This window comes from Phycodurus eques, chromosome 13 (assembly GCF_024500275.1).
Source record: "Phycodurus eques isolate BA_2022a chromosome 13, UOR_Pequ_1.1, whole genome shotgun sequence".
In the NCBI taxonomy this organism is placed as follows: domain Eukaryota; kingdom Metazoa; phylum Chordata; class Actinopteri; order Syngnathiformes; family Syngnathidae; genus Phycodurus; species Phycodurus eques.
This window is the reverse complement of record NC_084537.1, coordinates 4,732,588-4,750,647: the sequence shown is the minus strand read 5'-3', so window position 1 is coordinate 4,750,647 and position 18,060 is coordinate 4,732,588. Positions and strand designations below refer to the sequence as shown.

The window sequence follows — 18,060 nt, the reverse complement described above, 5'->3', positions numbered from 1 at the left end:
TAGACAAAATTGCATTAACTTGCAGTAGCTTGTGTACTTAACTAAAAAAAAGTTTGCCAGTTTGAGGGGATGACTCACTTCTCCTTGGCCATTCTTTTGGCCTCCAGGTGCCGGTGAGCCTCCAGGCGCGATTCCGGGGTAAAGGGACACGGTGTGTGCCAAAATTCCTTCTCCCGTCGCTCTTCATCCGACTCTGTCGCCTCCTCCTGCTTCTCCTCTGAGTCAGAAGCACTGTATGGACAGAAATAGAGTGATGACGTTCAAGCAAAAGTAAAGCAAATCTTAACTCCTGTAAAGGGAGCAAAAAAAAAAAAAAAAACAACGGTTTTTTTTGGACACAACACAGGTGGGCGGCACAGTGAGCGACTGGTTAACACATCTGCCTCACAGTTCTAAGGACCTGGATTCAAATCTGGCCTCGCCTGCGTGGAGTTGGCATGTTTTCCCCGTGCCTGCGTGGGTTTTCTCCGCGTACTCCAGTTTCCTCCCACATCCCAAAAACATGTATGGTAGTTGAATAGCAGGCTCTAAATTGTCCGCAAGTGCGAACGATTGTTTGCTTATATGTGCCCTGCAATTGACTGGCGACCAGTTCGGGGCACTAGGATGCAAAGATGGCACGAAGATATTGCGGGAGGGCCAAAAACTATACACCCCACCCTGGCTTGCTTTTAGCCCAGAAAATCCATACAATTGAGAGGGGGGGGTTAACTATAAAATCTCTTTATAGTGATTCGGGAGTAGGGAATGAGTGAGTGATTCCCAACACAGCCTATCCTAAAAATCCATCCTTCCAAATGTAAGCAGACAACTTTAGGCCCGGTACACACATACGTAAAGACAATCGGGCTGTTTTTGCCACAACTACTCATTATGCAACAGCTCTGATGTCATTAACGTGACTCACGAGTCATGACTCAACTATAAAGTCCACTGAATAAAAATGCCTCTTTCCTAATTCGGGAGTCACTCATTCCCGACTCACAAATCACTCAAAAAGAGATTTTCTGTGGCTACTTTAAGAAACTATCAACGTCCCCCAGGTAAATGTCCCTATATGAAGATTAAGGAGTAGGAAATGAACCTCTGCGTTCAATATTTCACAAAATCCATCAATGGTAACTACCCGTCCCGACTTCCTGCCCGATCTGCAGCCTGCTTCCTGTTGGACTCCTCCTCTTCCTTCTGCTGGGCGTTCTTCCTCAGGTATTGGTCCTCCTGCTCCATAACACGCCTCTTCAGCTCCTCCAGGCCCTGATTGGCTGCGATGACCTCCGACCGCGTTATCTCCGTGCCGTCGAGACACTGAACACAGACAAGCGGGAAGGAGACTTGAAACCCTACTTTCAAATCCTAACCTTGTCCATCCATCCATCCATTCTCAATCCCGCTCATCCTGTTCAGGGTCGTGGTGCGCTGGAGCCTATCCCGGCTGACTTCGGGCGAAAGGCGGACTACACCCTGAATAGGTCTTCAATCAGTTGCAGGACACATGTAGACATGGACAACTACTCGCACTCACAACCTAACCTTGTTTAAAACCCCAATTTTAAAGCCTGACCTTGTTTAACACCCTAGTTGGACACATTTTCCCTTGTTTGAAACCCAAATTAGAAACCCTAATTCATGTTTGAAACCTTCATTTCAAACCCCACTTTGAAACCTTAAAACCCTGTTTTTAAAATCTAACAATGGCTAGAAACCCTATTTTGAAACACTAACCCTAACTTGGGCCCTTAATTTGAAACTCTAACCTTTGTTTGAAAGAGTAATCTTATTTTGTAACCCTCAAAATAACACAAACTTTGAAACCTTGTTTGAGACCCCAATTTATAAGCCAAAATTAGTTTGAAACCCTAATACTGGCTCAAAAGCTTATTTTGAAATTGTGACCCTGATTTGAAACCCTAACCATAACTTGAAACGCTTACCCTTGTTTCAAACCCGAATCCCGTCTTGAAACCCTAATTCGTACCCCAATTTTGGACCCCAATTTGAAACCTTAACCTTGGTTTAAAACCTATACTTTAAAACTCTAACCCTTCTTTGAAACCCTAACACTGGCTTGAAACCCTAATTTGAAACCTGAACTGTGTCTTCAAAATCCTAATTGTAAACCCAAACCCTGCCTTGAAACCATAACCCACGACTGAAACCACAGCTTAGAACTCTACTCCGGGGTAGATTCCCTAGCCTTTGTTTTTGTGTGTCATGCGTTACCTTGAGTTGCGGTAGTGTCGCTACGACGTATTTCCGGTATCCTTCAAAGAGCGTGCAGGGGTTCCCCACCAGGAAGAGTTGAGACAAGTGGATGTTTTGTTTCAGGGTCTCCACGCTGCTCAAACGCCCCACGAAGTTGACAGTCAGGTCCAACTTTTGGAGATTCTCGCAGCCTACACAAACATAGACCTTTCAAGGTTTTCGGTCACTTTACATGACGAGCCACTACATGGTTAGGGTGTTTATTTAGCTAGCTTTGTGGCTTTTACCTGGTCAGTCAGTCATAGAATGGAACACTTTAAATCTTTTATTACCGGTATACCCTACATACTCTGTTCGCGTGTTAGGTGCCTCAACTTGTCCAACTTCCAACGTGTTGGTATTTCTCTCCCTCATAATCACATTTTTTTCTTCTATTCAAAAGCTGTGCGGACGTCAAAGCCAAAGGGATGCAACGCTGCCGTCCAATGCCGTCCGTTCATCGTTACTGTCATGTAGAATTTCACAGACAAGCTGGGTGAGACCCTCGTCCACGCCTGCCCGTACCTGACGAATATATTCGTCTGTGGCTGTCAACGGTTAGACTCCAGTTAATTACAGTCAATGCTTTAATTTAATGTTTCTTTTTTTTCAAATTTCTAATTGAGCCAAACCTTTGAACAATAGTGTCCTTTTTTTGACATTTCTGTTTGAAGGTGTGTCATGAGATTTGATTTTCTCTCATGTAAAATACAAGATGTGCCTTTGCTCAATAAAGGCTGCTTTAGTCAGCTTGTTTGTCGTTGATTTGGTTAGCATGTCAACTTGTGAAGCCTCTCGCAGCTGACACACGCCCGCACACACAAACAAAAACAAACTCAAACTGACCTTCCAGGTTTTCAATGACTAGTATGTTGTTCAAGGCCAGGTTCAAGTACTCCAGCTTCTTGAGGCGGCCTACGTTCTCTACCAGAGGGGGGGGGGGGGGAAACACTTGTTGTAGGACTTCTACCGTGCCGACCACACACACACAAAACCTCACCGATTCGGGGTATGAGGTTGTTCTGCAAGTAGAGGATCTTCAGGTCCCTGCACCAACGCTCGATGTGCTCAATCCTCTCAATGTCCTGTTGGTGCAGGGAGACCTCCTCCAGGGAGAAGATCTCACACTCGTTGTGCTCGGCGCGACGCCGGATCAGATCTTCTGTGACTACACCCAGACAGACACACACACACACGTAATGACTAGTTAGTAGTTAACTAGAAAGTCATTTCCATCAGTAAGCCAGCTAGTTGGTCGGCTAAGAAGTCAGTGACCTAGTTAGTAAGGTTTTTAGTCAGTCAGTTTTCAAATAGTTCAGTTAAGTCAATATGCTGGTTAATAAGTTAGTCAACCACTAAGGTGTTTGGTTAGGCAGCCGGTCAGTAAATCAGTTCTACTGTAGTTAGCTACTGTAGTTGAATGACTTATAGTGAGACAAACAAAGCTAGTTAGTCAGCCGGGAAGCCTGGGCGTCAAAAAGCTAGTCATAGTTAGTGAGCTAGTAAGTAAGGCATTTAGCTAGTTAGTGGTTCAGTCAGTCACTTTTATTGTAGTTAGTTGGCTAGTCAGTGAGTTATTGAGCCAGACATAGCGCTAGATAGCCAATTATCAAGCCAGGTCAGTCAATAAGGGGTTTAGGTAGGTAGTGGTTAGCTGGTCGACCATTCGCATTTCCTGTAGTTGAGGGGTGTCAAATCGGCTGTCAGGGTTTCTAATTCGGCCCATCGGGATGGGACACGTTAATTGCCATTTTTGAATAAAAAATAACATTCATTCATTCATTTTCCAAACTGCTTATTAAGGGTCGCCGGGCGTGCTGAAGCCTATCCCAGCTGAACTGACCCTGAACTGGTCGCCAGCCAATCGCAGGGCAGATAGAAGCAAACAACCATTCGCACTCACATTCACACCTTTGTAAAAATTTAGAGTCTTCAATGAACCTCCAATCCATGTATTTGGGATGTGGGAGCAAAGCAAAGCATCTGTTACGGGTTGGGGTTGGGGTTGGGGGTTGGGGTTTTCGAAGGCGAGGAAGGTAAGGGAAAAACGGGGAGGACCCAAGTGCAGGAAGCAGGGAGGCAAGGCAGGAGTGCAGGAGTCTCGAAAAAATACAAACAGATTGACGAGGCACCGAGGAACAACTGGAGAGAGCTGATTGGTCGACACGAGGTAGAAGGTTGACGAGGACAGGTGGACACAATAACTGAATGAGCACACGATATGAACAACATGGAACACAGGAAAACATGAAACCAAACTAAACACAACCCAAACCAAAACACAGACCATGACAGCAAATTTATTTAAATAGCGCATTTTGTACACATGGTAACTCAATGTGCTTTACATTAAAAAAAAACTAAAACATATAAAACAAAGACAAAAAAATAAAATAAAAATACAATTAAAACAGCATACAAGTGCAAGAAATATCATTTAAAAGTGGAAATGCTCTAAAAAAAAAAAAAAAGCCTGTGAAAAAAGAAGTTTTTAACCTGGACATAAAAACATGCACACTTGGGGCTGACGTCACTGCTGTTGGCAACTTATTCCATTGGTGTGCAGCATAATAGCTACATGCTGCTTTGGACTCTGTGCTCCACTATTTGACCAGAGTCTGTCGATCTCAGAGCCCTACTGGGTTTATATTCCATTAGCATTTCATTTATGTAATCAGGACCTAAATCGTTTCGTGATTTATAGACCAGTAGCAGAACTTTAAAATCTATTCTAAAGCTGACGCGGGAGCCAGTGTAAAGACTTAGGAATTGGAGTAATATGCTCTGACTTCTTTGTTCTGGTCAGAATCCGAGCTGCAGCATTTTGAATGAGCTGCAGCTGTTTAATAGTCTTTTTAGGGAGTCCAGTCAGAAGACCATTACAATAGTCAAGTCTATTTGAGATAAAAGCATGGATGAGCTTCTCCTGGTCTGCATGGCACATGCAAGCCTTCACTCTGGATATGTTCTTCAGATGGTAGAAGGCAGTTTTCGTAATTGATTTGATATCACCGTTGAACGTCAGGTCGGAATCTATCAGAACACCAAGGTTGCTGACTTGGTCTTTGGTTTTTACAGAGAGTGACTCCAGGTATTTACTAACAGCAATGCTCTTTTCTTTATTGCCCAAAACAATTATCTCGGTTTTGTTGTGGTTTAATTCAAGAACATTTTGGCTCATCCAGATATTTATCTGTTTTATACAGTGACACAACACCTCAATTGAACAGTAGTCATCTGGAGACACTGCTAGATATAACTGTGTGCCATCTGCATAGCTATAAGAGTCAACATTAAAGTTCTGAAGAATTTGACCCAAGGGTATCATATACAGGCTGAACAGGGGGGGTCCAAGAACTGAAGGAGAAAACCCACGCAGGCACGGGGAGAACATGTAAACTCCTGTCAGCACTGTCAGGTGTTTGTTTGGGTAGTTAGCGTTCTAGCTAGTTAGCCGGCCGATCACTTTCACTGTTGTTTGCCAGTGAATTAGCTAACCAAACAGAGAGCTCGTTAGTCAGGGAGTAGGCTGTTGAGTTACTTAGTCAGATGGTTTTGTACTAAATGATTTTGGTGAGTTAATCAAGAGAAAGCGTCAACTTACTGTAAACCATCTTTCGTCTCCGTTGGAAGGCGTTGCCCTAGAAACCAACGCCGGTTCTGCGTTCAGGTACACTGGGAAATACGACAACTACCTAGGCGTAACCTCCTTGGGGACCAACCGGCGAACTTCCACACTACTTCAGCACCCTAGTGACTGCGTTGTTGTTTTTTTTGTTTGTTTGTTTGTTTGCACCATGACATGATGTAATTTTACATTCTTAGATCAAATGTTAGCGTTATAAAGCTGTTTATTCAGGCATAGCTACACGTACGCGACTCGAACGTTACACACTTACTGTGCGTGTGAAGTTATTTGCAAATGGATCCCAAGAAACGGGATATTATGTGAATAACATCTAAAAAAAGACCATTGCGTCATTTACTTGAATGTTTTATGTACGCTCATTTATTGCAATGATCTTGTCCCAGTAATTTTTTTTTAAGCATCTGGCTCAGAATAAAGTTTAAAATACGTTGATCCGGATACCACAAAATCAGGATTAGAGAATCCAGATTAGCGTTTTTTGGATAAAACAACTACTCGGGTTCATACCACGTGTATTTTTACCCTTCACCCATTTATTGACCAAAATAATTTTTAAATAATAGCCAGATGTTTAAGGTGACCTAATAGTTCGTAAAATAAATTTGCTTTAAATTTTACAACTTGGAACTGGTTGGATGAAATGTTTTTTTGAAATACTGGGCACTTGTGATTACTAAATTTTATCTTATTATCTTTAATAACAAAGACATCCAAGACAGACATACAGTGCCGTAAAAAAGTATTGGGCCCCCTTCTCAAATTCTTATATTTTTGCAGTTTCGCCACTGTAATGTTTAAGATCATCAAACAAATGTAAATATCAGACAATATATTTAACCCGTGAGTTTAATATGCTGTTTTTAAATGGTGATTTTATTTATTAAGGGGGAAAAAAAATTTAAAATTACCTACCACTCCAAAAACCTTCATTTTGTGTGTTTTTGTTTTTTTTTTCCAAGCCATTCAGAAGTTGACTTGCTGGTGTGTCTTGGATTGTTATCCTGCTACAGAAATCCAAGTGCGCTTTAGCTTGAGGTCACAAACTGATGGCTGAACATTCTCCATTCCCCAACATTCGAAGCAGCCCAAGAGCATCACACTACCACCACCGCCACCACATCTGACTGTCGATGTGATGTTCTTTTTCTGAAATGCTGTGCTACGTTTACACCAGATGTAACGAGACACACACCTTCCATGGATGAGTCATTGTTGTTCCCTTGGGGTAATCTTTGTAGGCCGGCCACTCCTGGGAAGGTTCACCACTGTTCCATGTTTTCTCCATGTGAGGATAATGGCTCCTTAAAGCTTTAGAAATGGCCTTTGTAACCCTTTCCAGATAGATAGAGGTCAATGACTTTATTTCCCGACTGTTCTGGAATTTCTTTGAATCGCGTCAATTTGTTGCAGCTTTGTTTTTTTAGATCTTTTGTCCGACTTGATTTTGTTGGGACAGATTCTGTTCAAGTGATTTCTTGATTGGACAGGTCTGGAGGTAATCAGGCTTGGGTGTGATCAGTGAAAATTAACCAAAGATTGTGACTAGCCACAATTATTTCATGATTTAACCATTGGGGTAATTACTTTTTCACACAGGGCCAGGTAACCTTTATTTATTATTTCCTTAATAAATGAAATCAACATTTAAAAAACAGCATTTTAAGTTATATTTACCTATATTTGTTTGATGATCTTACACAAAGTGGAGAAACAATGCAACAAAAAAAAATAAGAGTATGAGTAGGGGCCTGATACTTTTTCACAGCACTGTACAACATATCAGCTATTATTCAGAAAGGTGCACTTTTAATTTTGGGGTTGTGAGTCCATTTCCTGTCTCTTGCTTATACCATTAATTAAAAAGGTAGGAAGAAATGTGACACCCATGATGATACAGTTGTGTGGCATGAACACAAGCAAATAACAGGACGCCAAGAGGATGCTAACTAAGGTTACAAAAGGGTCAAATATTTCCAGTAAATTTCCAAGGAAATTTAAACTGGGGGAAATAATCTAAATGAGGAAACTTTGTAAAAAAAAAAAAAAAAATCCATTGACATTCAACTCGAGCCACGCAGTGAGTCGGCATCGCTCACGGCACATTTCTTAGTTGTACATCTGTAAATAAAAGAAGCATTTGGCCATCAAAAGCCCTTTCTAAGTCTGCTATTCATTGTTTTATAGTTTGAGTTGTTACAAAAAGGCAACATTTTTAGCGGCAAAGTCACTGTTCTGCTCCAAATGTTTCTTTTGACCAAAAGCTGTTTTTCTCCGCTTGGTCGGAAACCGGTGCTTTTGGTGAAACCAACCCATGTTGCTGATTGAACAATGGAAAACACTATAAATTTTTTTTTTTGCTTATCTTGCTGCAGAACACAATATTCTGTGTTCAATTTGGTAAATGGCTGGTGTGTTCCCATAAATTGCTGTTAATTCCCATGTAATGTTTACAACTTTGAAAATTCTGGGGACTTTCCAACCCTGAATTCGCAGAACTCTAACCTCTGGTACCCCTCATTTTACGTCCGTATATATTTATGTATCGTTTGTGTTGTTATAAACTTGTGTCAAACACTGTGCCAGTCTCTGCTGCTTTAATTGCGCCGCAATGATACATAAACTTTCCAAATATGAATCTAATGCTAAGAGTGTTTAAATAATAATGACGATGTGTGTTTTATAATAACAGTAATGCTGATATAATATGTGATGGCTTTCACGTGTTGGTGTGACACTTTTTGAGGTGCATGTTGAGAGGGTGATGGGCGAGGAAGGTGCGCGGGCACAGCGTGCAGGCGTAGGGCCGCGCCCCCGTGTGGATGTTCTGGTGCGACTTGAGGTGCGCCGATTGCGTGAAACGTTTTCCACACTGCTGGCAGCCGAAGGGCCTCTCTCCCGTGTGGATGCGCATGTGCACGTCGCGGCTCTGCACCGTAGCGAACGTCTTGTTGCACACGCGGCAAACGTGGCGCCGCCCTCTGTCCGGCGCTGCCGCCTCGCCGTCTCGGTACTGGAAGGCGGCAACGTCACAGTCGGGGGGCGCCGAGCCCGACACGCTGACCATCTTGAGCCCGAAGGCGCCGCCGGGCTCATCGTGGTCGAAGTGAGTGAAGGCGACTTGATCGGACGTCGGCTCGCTCCAAGAGTTGCCGACGTTTTCGGACAGGTGAGGTTCCATCAGAGACATGCTGGGGAAATAAGGCAGCTGGTCAGCGGGTAGCTGAACATCACCCTCCAAAAGATGGACGTCAGCTTCTACGAGAAATGACATCACATCGCCACAATTTTAGCTACTTCACATTGGTTAGTTTTATAATTGTGTGAATGCAGTGGTTAGAAAAAGGCTACAAACATCTGTTCAAATGTAGAAAATATGGCACAACAGTCGCATTACCAAAAACTGGGCATCCCTCCAAAGTTGATGAAAAGACCAGACAAGGGAGACTGAGTAACCCGGTGGAAAATAAATAGATACAAATCTAATCGTGTATCGAACCGTTTAGTCAGAAATCGTGATGCATATCGAATCATGACCTTGGTGTTTAGAATTGAGGGTAACTGGAAAAAGATGTCAGATTCCATATTCCAAAATACATATAAACATTTTATCATAACAGCCATTCAAAATAGGCAGCTCTCCTTGCCCACATGTGAGCGCATTACTGTATCCTTCATTGCTCGATATTTTTTAATTCCCAAACTACATTTTCCACAAGTATATTCAACTCATTAATTGCCAGCTGTTTTTAAAACAGGGTTCCACATTTTGTCAGCCATCATACAGCATTTTGACTTTCACATTTTTTCCGCACCCGGGTCCGAGTCTTTGATTTTAAGTATGGTAAGTATTTATATTTATTTATTCATAAGTAAGTATTTATGACTTTTCTAAAACACATAACTACTCATATACCTAATGTCACTATGAAATAATTTATAAACTTTTACTAGACCTATGTATAATATGCACTATTGACCTTTGAAGATTTTTTTTGCATTACACACAACACATTTAAGTACTTAAATTATTGTGCTCTAATATAATATCAGTGGCATAATACACACAAAAAAAATCAAAACATCAACGATACTATTGTTTATCGTGATAGTTTAGAGGTGGAAAACTTTTATGGCCTGCAGATGGCCTCATGCTCTTTGGAAGCTCCCACTCTCTGAAGCTGAAACCCAAAAAAGCAGATTATAAGGTCCTTCAGTAAATTGACATAATCAGAAGATTCCCACCGGCTACCTAGCCAGCTGTTGTAGTTCGCTTGGGAATGTCCTTGAATAAGACAAACAATAGCTTGCCGCTTTTAGCAAGGCTAGACATCAAGTTACTTCTGCATTTTTATCTCTCCAATGCAAGCTCTTTGGTTCCTCGGTTTGCCTGCTTTAGAGCGAGACGCCAAGTCCGACTCCGCCGTCCTAAAACGGAGCCCGCCGCACCTGCCGACGTAGGCTTGCCGGCCGCTGCGCGTGTTCCCACGGTGGGGCGTCCATCGAGCAACGGGTTTCTCCAAGAAATATCACTCAAGTGATTATGTAAAAAGCATAAAAATCTGTGCGTCAGTACAGCCTGTTACTCACAGCTGCCAACGCACGTACGTGCTGCTACATACGTGCTAATGTTCCGCAGCAAACTTGCTGGAAATCGCTGTTTGTGACTGACTGAGGTGTTTTGATTAACACAGAAACGTTGCTTCACCCGAGGATACGCGGTGGTAGCATGCTAGCCCCTAAAAGTGTGGGGCATATACATGAAAGGTTGTAATTCCTACACCGTTTAGCTGATTTGGATGTAAATGCCCTCAAATTAAAGCTGAAAGTCTGCAGTTAAAGCACATTTTGCTCATTTGCATCAAACCAATTGTGAAGATGTTTAGAGCCAAAAAGATGACAAATGTGTCAATGTCCCAATATTTATAGACCTGATTGGAAACATATATCATTCCTGCTAGTAACATAAAGAGGAAGTTTATAGAATTAACTTTATGCATCATTCATGTATGATTATCATCAGGAGACCTTTGTTGAGCCAAGGCACCTAATTTGACTAAAACCTCACCATAAATCACCCAACAAATACATTATAAAAAGTACGACTGCACAATTATGGCCAAAATAATAATCCCGATTATTTTGATCAATATTGTAATCACAATTATTCATCTTGATTATTCCTCGTTAGGGGAAACAAAATCTATTTTTTATTGCACTACTTTTCAACAAACAATATGTAACAGCTTTCAGTGCAAAATTATTCTTTAAATAAGAATAAATGATGGAAAATAACAAAAATAAGTGTACCCAAAATAAATTCTACTTTCCAAAGGCCTGTCTGAATAAATATGCTAAAAAGTGCAATCATAAATTGCAACTTAATGGAAGCAAATACAGTTAATGCATAAAACGCAATCATATTAGGCTGTAAGTGATGACTTTTCATTTGAAAATCCCCCTCAACATAGTGAACTGTCAGGGAAGGGTACGCCTCCATTGTTCTGTTTGATTGGTCAGTTGTACCCGGTCACAAACCGAAAAGAACTCAACATTTGTAATTTCCCTCTTTCTTTACAGTGGGGGCAAAAACGTATTTAGTCAGCCACCAATTGTGAAACTTAAAAAGATGAGAGAGCCCTGTAATTTCCATCATAGGTATACCTCACTTATGTATAAACGACACAGTCACACTCCAAACTCCACTACGGCCAAGATCAAAGAGCTGTCAAAGGACACCAGAAACAAAATTGTTGACCTGCATCAGGCTGAGAAGATTGAATCTGCAATAGGAAAGCAGCTTGGTGTGAAGAAATCAACCGTGGGAGCAATTATTAGAAAATGGAAGACATACAAGACCACGGATAATCTCCCTCGATCTGGGGCTCCGCGCAAGATCTCACCCCGTGGGGACAAAATGATCACAAGGATCAAAGTAACAACGGCTACCATCAGTAACACACTACGCAGGCAGGGACTCAAATCCTGGAGTGCCAGACGTGTCCCCCTGCTTAAGCCAGTACATGTCCAGGCTTGTCATGTCTGGAGGAGAAAGAATGCTGAGTTGCAACCAAAGAACACCAAACCTACCGTTAAGCCTGGGGGTGGAAACATCATGCTTTGGGGTTGTTTTTCTGCAAAGGGACCAGGACGACTGATCCGTGTCAAGGAAAGAATGAATGGGGCCATGTATCGTGACATTTTGAGTGAAAACCTCTTCCCATCAGCAAGGGCATTGAAGATGAAACGTGGCTGAGTCTTTCAGCATGAAAATGATCCCAAACACACTGCTCGGGGAACGAATGACTGGTTTCGTAAGAAGCATTTCAAGGTCCTGGAATGGCCTAGCAAGTCTCCAGATTTCAACCCCATAGAAAATCCTTGGAGGGAGTTGAAAGTCTCTATTGCCCAGCGACAGCCCCAAAACATCATTACTCTAGAGGAGCGCTGCATGGAGGAATGGGCCAAAATACCAGCAACAGTGTGTGAAAACCTTGTGAAGACTGACAAAAACATTTGACCTCTGTCATTGCCAACAAAGGGTTTATAACAAAGTATTGAGATGAACTTTTGTTATTGACCAAATACCTATTTTCCACCATAATTTGCTAATAAATTCTTTAAAAATCAGACAATGTGATTTTCTGGGTTGTTTTTTTTTTTCATCTTGTCTCTCATTGGTGAGGTATACCTATGATGAAAATTACAGGCCTCTCTCATCTTTTTAAGTGCGAGAACTTGAAAAATTGGTGGCTGACAATACTTTTTTGCCCCACTGTACTTCTGGCGTTTTTTGCGTTTCTGCGGTCAGGCCAGTCGAAAAGTGCTGAGAGGGCCAATTTCAAAATGAAAGCTTCATATATTACTACATTGGACATCAAAGCGATTTTAACCTTTTAAGCTTTCCCTCTATTAAGCCTTAACCATACGTTCGACCCCTGATGGCTGGCTGACTAGGTTGCGGACACGGCTACAAATGAAGCACTTTCCAGATGCATACTTTTTTTTTTTAAATAAATAAATAAATCACCAACAATCATGCTCATTTAATTGTGGCAGCAAAAATCGCGATCGCTATTAAAATTTGATGAACTGTGCAGCCCTAATAAAAAGTACGTGATCGGATCGGGACATCCTGAGTTAAAGAACCCTAGTTCATTTTGTAAATTCCTGGTTTATTGCCATGGTAAATTTCCAACTTTGAAAAATCCAGGAATTATGCCACCCTACTTGTGATAAGGGGGTTTACATGGAGCCTTCTATTACAATTATAATCGGTTTAGAAGCCCAAACCGAATGAAAATGCTCCATAAAACACCTCAATCGGAACAAACAGGCAGAATCCAAACGGAATTTCAATCGGTTTCACAGGGTTGGAATATTCCTTTTGCCGAAAACGATCAGAAGTGAATTTTCGTCACGTAAACACTGAATCGGAATGGAGCCGGGCAGTGCTCTGTCTCCGCATGCTCTGTCTTGACGTGAATGCGTGATGACGTCATCGTTTACGCACATAAACATGGCGGCTTCCAACCAGAGCTCAAATACGACAGAGATCTTGTTTTGAATTGAGCTGTTGTTTTAATCAATGTGTAAAAACAATGCCAACTACTATGCTAAATAAACGACGGACCTCCATCTTGATAAATGACTTGAGGTTTCCGTCAATGTGTGCATGTCAGAAGGCTGTTCTGATTAAATGTAACGCACATGTACACATCCGATCAGAATAGATTACATCAGATGTAAACAGTTGACCAGAGATCTTCAATTGTAATGATTTCATTCGGAATGACAAAAAAGTCTCCATATTAACCTGGCTATTGTCTCTTTTTTTCTGCATAACTTTCAGTTTTGTCAAAGCACTGTAAATGTGTTTTTAAAGGTGCTACATTCATAAATAAATAAATGTTATTCATATTATAGGACACACCTGACGCTCCCGCCGCAACGTTATCCACAGCCAGTTGTGCGGAGTCCAACGAGTACACGGTAGCCATGTTGTGCACCCCCGCGGGGCTGGACTTCCTGTCCGAGTCCTTGTCTAGCCCCTTTCGCTTCCTTCGCCGGGCGGGCGACGGCGCAGCGATGTCCTCCGTACAGTCCTCCACAGCAAACGCCGACATCGCATCTTCTACGCCAAAATGTAAACATCATCAGCAATCAGATTAAGCTCCGCCCCGTTACATGACATCATCACTCACCTTTCTCACAATCTGAGTCTTCATCTTTGATCAGGACCACATCAGGGAGCTGAAAAACAAAAAATAAAATAGGGGACACCGTCTACAATTATCACAGCAACTCGTTTTCCAGTACATAGAATACAGTAGGTAGGTACATACACTATTCACACAAAAAAATATATTTTTGACTTTTGGATGAAATTTCAGTATGAAACTGTATATCCGGTGTACCTTGCCGTTCCAATACTTTTGGAGGGGACTGTACATCCTGTGTACAGTATATCAATGTTCTTATTTCGTATATCGGCCGATATATCAGACATCTGCTTTTTTTTTTCCTAAAAAGAAGCGATCAGTGTCAAGATTTAAGTGAAATTTTGCAGCTGTATTTTGGGCTATTTTGATATTTAACTGAACTGTTTTAATTTTTACACAAGCGGTCATCATGTTACGCCTCAGTTTCTTAATGATGTGTTCTAAAAGGCACTTTGAACATGTAAGCATAGCATTGTTTAATAATGTGTGCTAGTTTTATTTAATATTCCTAACTAGGGCTGCAGCTACTGAATAGTTTTAGAATAAACTATTCTACCAATTATCCCATCGATTATTCAGTGAGAAAAACAATTATTATGCATTATGAAAGAACCATACCGAGGCAAAATATGTGATATGGGTACTATTTTTGTCCACTTGGGGTCCCCATCCTCACATTATACACTGCAGAATCTGTGACTTTGAATGTGTGCAGCTTTAAAAGGCGGGGCTTGGCCTGTTGAGTGACGTGGGAGTCAGCGAATGAAAGCGCAGAGTTGGCTGGCTGTTAACTGGCTAACCCATTAAACGCTTTGCGTGTTGAGTGAATGGGCATCAGTTTTGGCCTTGCGCTTCTTCCTTTTTGATTTTGTTACCGTTTGTTCAACAAAGTCATTCAAAGCACCCCGGCGGCTCTGTCTATCCGGTATCGCATCGCAAAATGCGACATGAAATAAAGTCTTTGGCGATGGCGTCCTCAATTTCCATCGCTATAATGCGCGATACATGTTTTTAAAGTTAAACTAGATAAACTATCATGTTTACAAGCTTACATTATTTATTACTAGTACAAATTGGACTGAACTTCATCCATAAAAAAAAAAAAAAAGGACGCCGAGAGCAAAGTGACAATTTAAATATCACGTTTAACTAAATCTGTTTTCTTAGGTGGCCTGGAAGTGCAAAACAAATGAACAAAAGCCAAAACACTTTTACATTTCAGGAAACACACAAAGCAGAAACACTTTTGTTCATTTGTTTCCTGAAATGTAAACGTGTTTCACAATTTGTTCTATTGTTTTGGACTTCCAGGCCACTGTAGTTTTCATATAGTAAATACAACACAACGTCTCGTTTGCTACTCCCGACCGGCGGGAAGACATTGTGAACATTTCTTACAGGAGCCCCTCCGCCGTCCCGCTGTCCTTCCGGTTCCTCCAGGGCGTCCTTCCGCGGGGCGCCGCCGCCGAGGCTTCCGCGGACCACGACGGACTCGATGAGGCTGAGTCTGCTCCGGAGCTCTCGGTTCTCCTGCTGGCTGCGGCTGACTTCTTCTCTGAGGCCGGCCAAGCCTCGCTCGAGCAGCTCGCAGATGTCAAGCACGGCTGCCTTGCTCAACGCCGCCATGATGACGCTCAGCTGCTCGCGAAGGACTTGAGACGTCAGAAGGAGAGACATTTCGGACATTTTGTTTTGGACCCGACCCTATACACCGCGATGCCGAGTTAATGGGCGCAGCCGAAAGCAGAACTAGAATTTCTGTCTTTGGGAAGATGCTGGGAACGCCGCCCGGCCACCAGCCACCAGCCTGCCAGCCTCTTGCCGTCGATTTGGAAAACAATGAAAAAGTTCCACTTCCGGCCGAACAGCAGACCTTTAAAAATAAAAGACATTACAATTTAAAAGTCTTCCATTATTATTTTTCTTCTTATTATTATTATATTAAAAATAATAACGAAAAGGAGAAGAAATTACTATTAGTAATGATAATCAATATAACAATAATAACTTTTCTGGTTGACACGACTCTGCAACATCGCATGGACATCGGGGACAGTGCCTCTGGATTGGCAGACTGGGGTGGTGGTCCCGTTTTGAAGAAAGTTCTATTCAGGGGTGCTGGAGAGGAGGGTTCGTCGAGAAGTTGAATCTCAGATTCAGGAGGAGCAGCGTGGTTTTCGTCCTGGCCGTGGAACAGTGGACCAGCTCTACACCCTTGGCAGGGTCCTCGAGGGTGCGTGGGAGTTCGCCCAACCAGTCTACATGTGTTTTGTGGACTTGGAGAAGGCGTTCGACCGTGTCCCTCGGGGGATCCTGTGGGGGGTCCTTCGGGAGTATGGAGTCCCTGGTCCTTGTACAACCGCAGTCAGAATTTGGTCTGCATATCCGGCAGTAAGTCGGACTGGTTTCCGGTAGGGTTGGACTCCGCCAGGGCTGCCCTTTGTCACCGATTCTGTTCATAACTTTTATGGACAGTATTTTTAGGCGCAGCCGAGGCAAAGAGGGGTTCCGGTTTGGTGGCCTCAGTATTGGATGATGAGGTTCTGTTGGCTTCATCAAGCCGTGATCTCCAACTCTCACTGGAGCAGTTCGCAGCCGAGTGTGAAGCGGCTGGGATGAGAATCAGCACCTCCAAATCTGAGACCATGGTCCTCAGTCGGAAAAGGGAGGCGTGCCCTCTCCAGGTCGGGGATGAGATCCTGCCCCAAGTGGAGGCGTTCAAGTATCTTGGGGTCTTGTTTACGAGTGAGGGAAGAATAGAACGGGAGATCGACAGGCGGATCGGTGGCAGCGTCTGCAGTGATGCGGATTTTGTATCGATCCGTTGTGGTAAAGAAGGAGCTAAGCCGAAAGGCGAAGCTCTCGATTTACCGGTCCATCTACGTTCCTACCCTCACCTATGGTCACGAGCTGTGAGTCATGACCGAAAGAACAAGATCCCGAATACAAGCGGCCGAAATGATTGTATTGAAATGTGGGATTTATGTTGTCAGTAGTTTATAGAATAAAACACAAATATTCATTTTATTTAAACATAAAGACAAATTGAAAATGTGGATTTTGCTTTGACTGGCGACTTTGACTTTAGCTCAATGCTAACAAACAGTGCAAGATTCCATAGACAGGCTAACAAATAGCATTGGTGTTGCGGTGTCAAAACACTTCAAGCAATGGATATTTGATCACAAACATTGCAGCGACACGTAGATGATAATAAAACAATTTAATATACAGATAACTATATACTAACAATACTTACATGAATAAATTCTTAATCCTCTGTGAAGAACGACTAATATTGCCACAGTTTACTGAGCAGTTGTGACCATCTTTTTCATGTATATCTATATGTCCTGATGATACTGTCTCCAGGTGTGCAAATCACACACACCGGAAGGAGTAGCACAATGGCCATTGAATTGAAGCAAAAAATGTGGCAAAATGGTATAATTCCTTACATTCTATTTAATTATGTAATGAATGGATGTTTTTATAAAGTGCAATGAAGTTGTGTAAAACGTAAATAAAAACAGAATAAAATGATTTGCAAATCCTTTTCAAACTATACTTAATTGAATATAAAACAAGCCTACCCGAACGGATCAGTTCTTCACAAGCAAGAATGGGGTGAGGTTCACCACTTTGTGAACAACTGCATGAGTAAATAGTCCAACAGTTTCAGAGCAGAATTTCCCAATGTAAAACTGCAATGAATTTCGGGATTTCATCATCCATGGGCTATAATATCATCAAAAGATTCAGAGAATCTCGAGAAATCTCTGGCACCAAAATTGAATGACCTTCGATCCCTCAGGCGGCACTGCATTAAAAAACGACATCAATGTGTAAAGGATATTGCCACATGGGCTCAGGAACAGCCAGGTCATTCTGGAAGGGGGATCACCCCCCCCCCCCCCCCCCCCAAATTCTGCAGTCCCTTCTCAAGGTTTC

General features: G+C 42.3%; 2 protein-coding genes across 3 annotated transcripts in view; both read right to left on the bottom strand.

The window, feature by feature from the left end:
• The window catches only part of dnaaf11 (dynein axonemal assembly factor 11), a 31,248-nt gene extending 23,838 nt beyond the window's left edge, over positions 1-7,410 (bottom strand). For both annotated transcript variants that reach the window (XM_061695137.1, XM_061695138.1), the window contains exons 1-6: positions 5,846-7,410; positions 3,242-3,409; positions 3,088-3,165; positions 2,221-2,393; positions 1,127-1,305; positions 79-231 (exon numbers count right to left, since the gene is read on the bottom strand). In XM_061695137.1, the coding sequence (XP_061551121.1) occupies positions 79-231; positions 1,127-1,305; positions 2,221-2,393; positions 3,088-3,165; positions 3,242-3,409; positions 5,846-5,855 (761 nt within the window). In that variant the 5' untranslated portion in view covers positions 5,856-7,410. The remainder of the gene's footprint in view (positions 1-78; positions 232-1,126; positions 1,306-2,220; positions 2,394-3,087; positions 3,166-3,241; positions 3,410-5,845) is intronic.
• Positions 7,411-7,487: 77 nt separating this feature from the next.
• si:dkey-7l6.3 (zinc finger and BTB domain-containing protein 7A) lies at positions 7,488-15,931 on the bottom strand. The gene is made up of 4 exons (XM_061695139.1): positions 15,508-15,931; positions 14,092-14,140; positions 13,821-14,021; positions 7,488-9,145 (listed from the first exon to the last, which is right to left on the bottom strand). Exons 1-4 carry the CDS (start codon positions 15,793-15,795, stop codon positions 8,607-8,609), a joined length of 1,077 nt encoding a protein of 358 aa, XP_061551123.1. The 5' UTR covers positions 15,796-15,931; the 3' UTR covers positions 7,488-8,606.
• Positions 15,932-18,060: the final 2,129 nt, after the last annotated feature.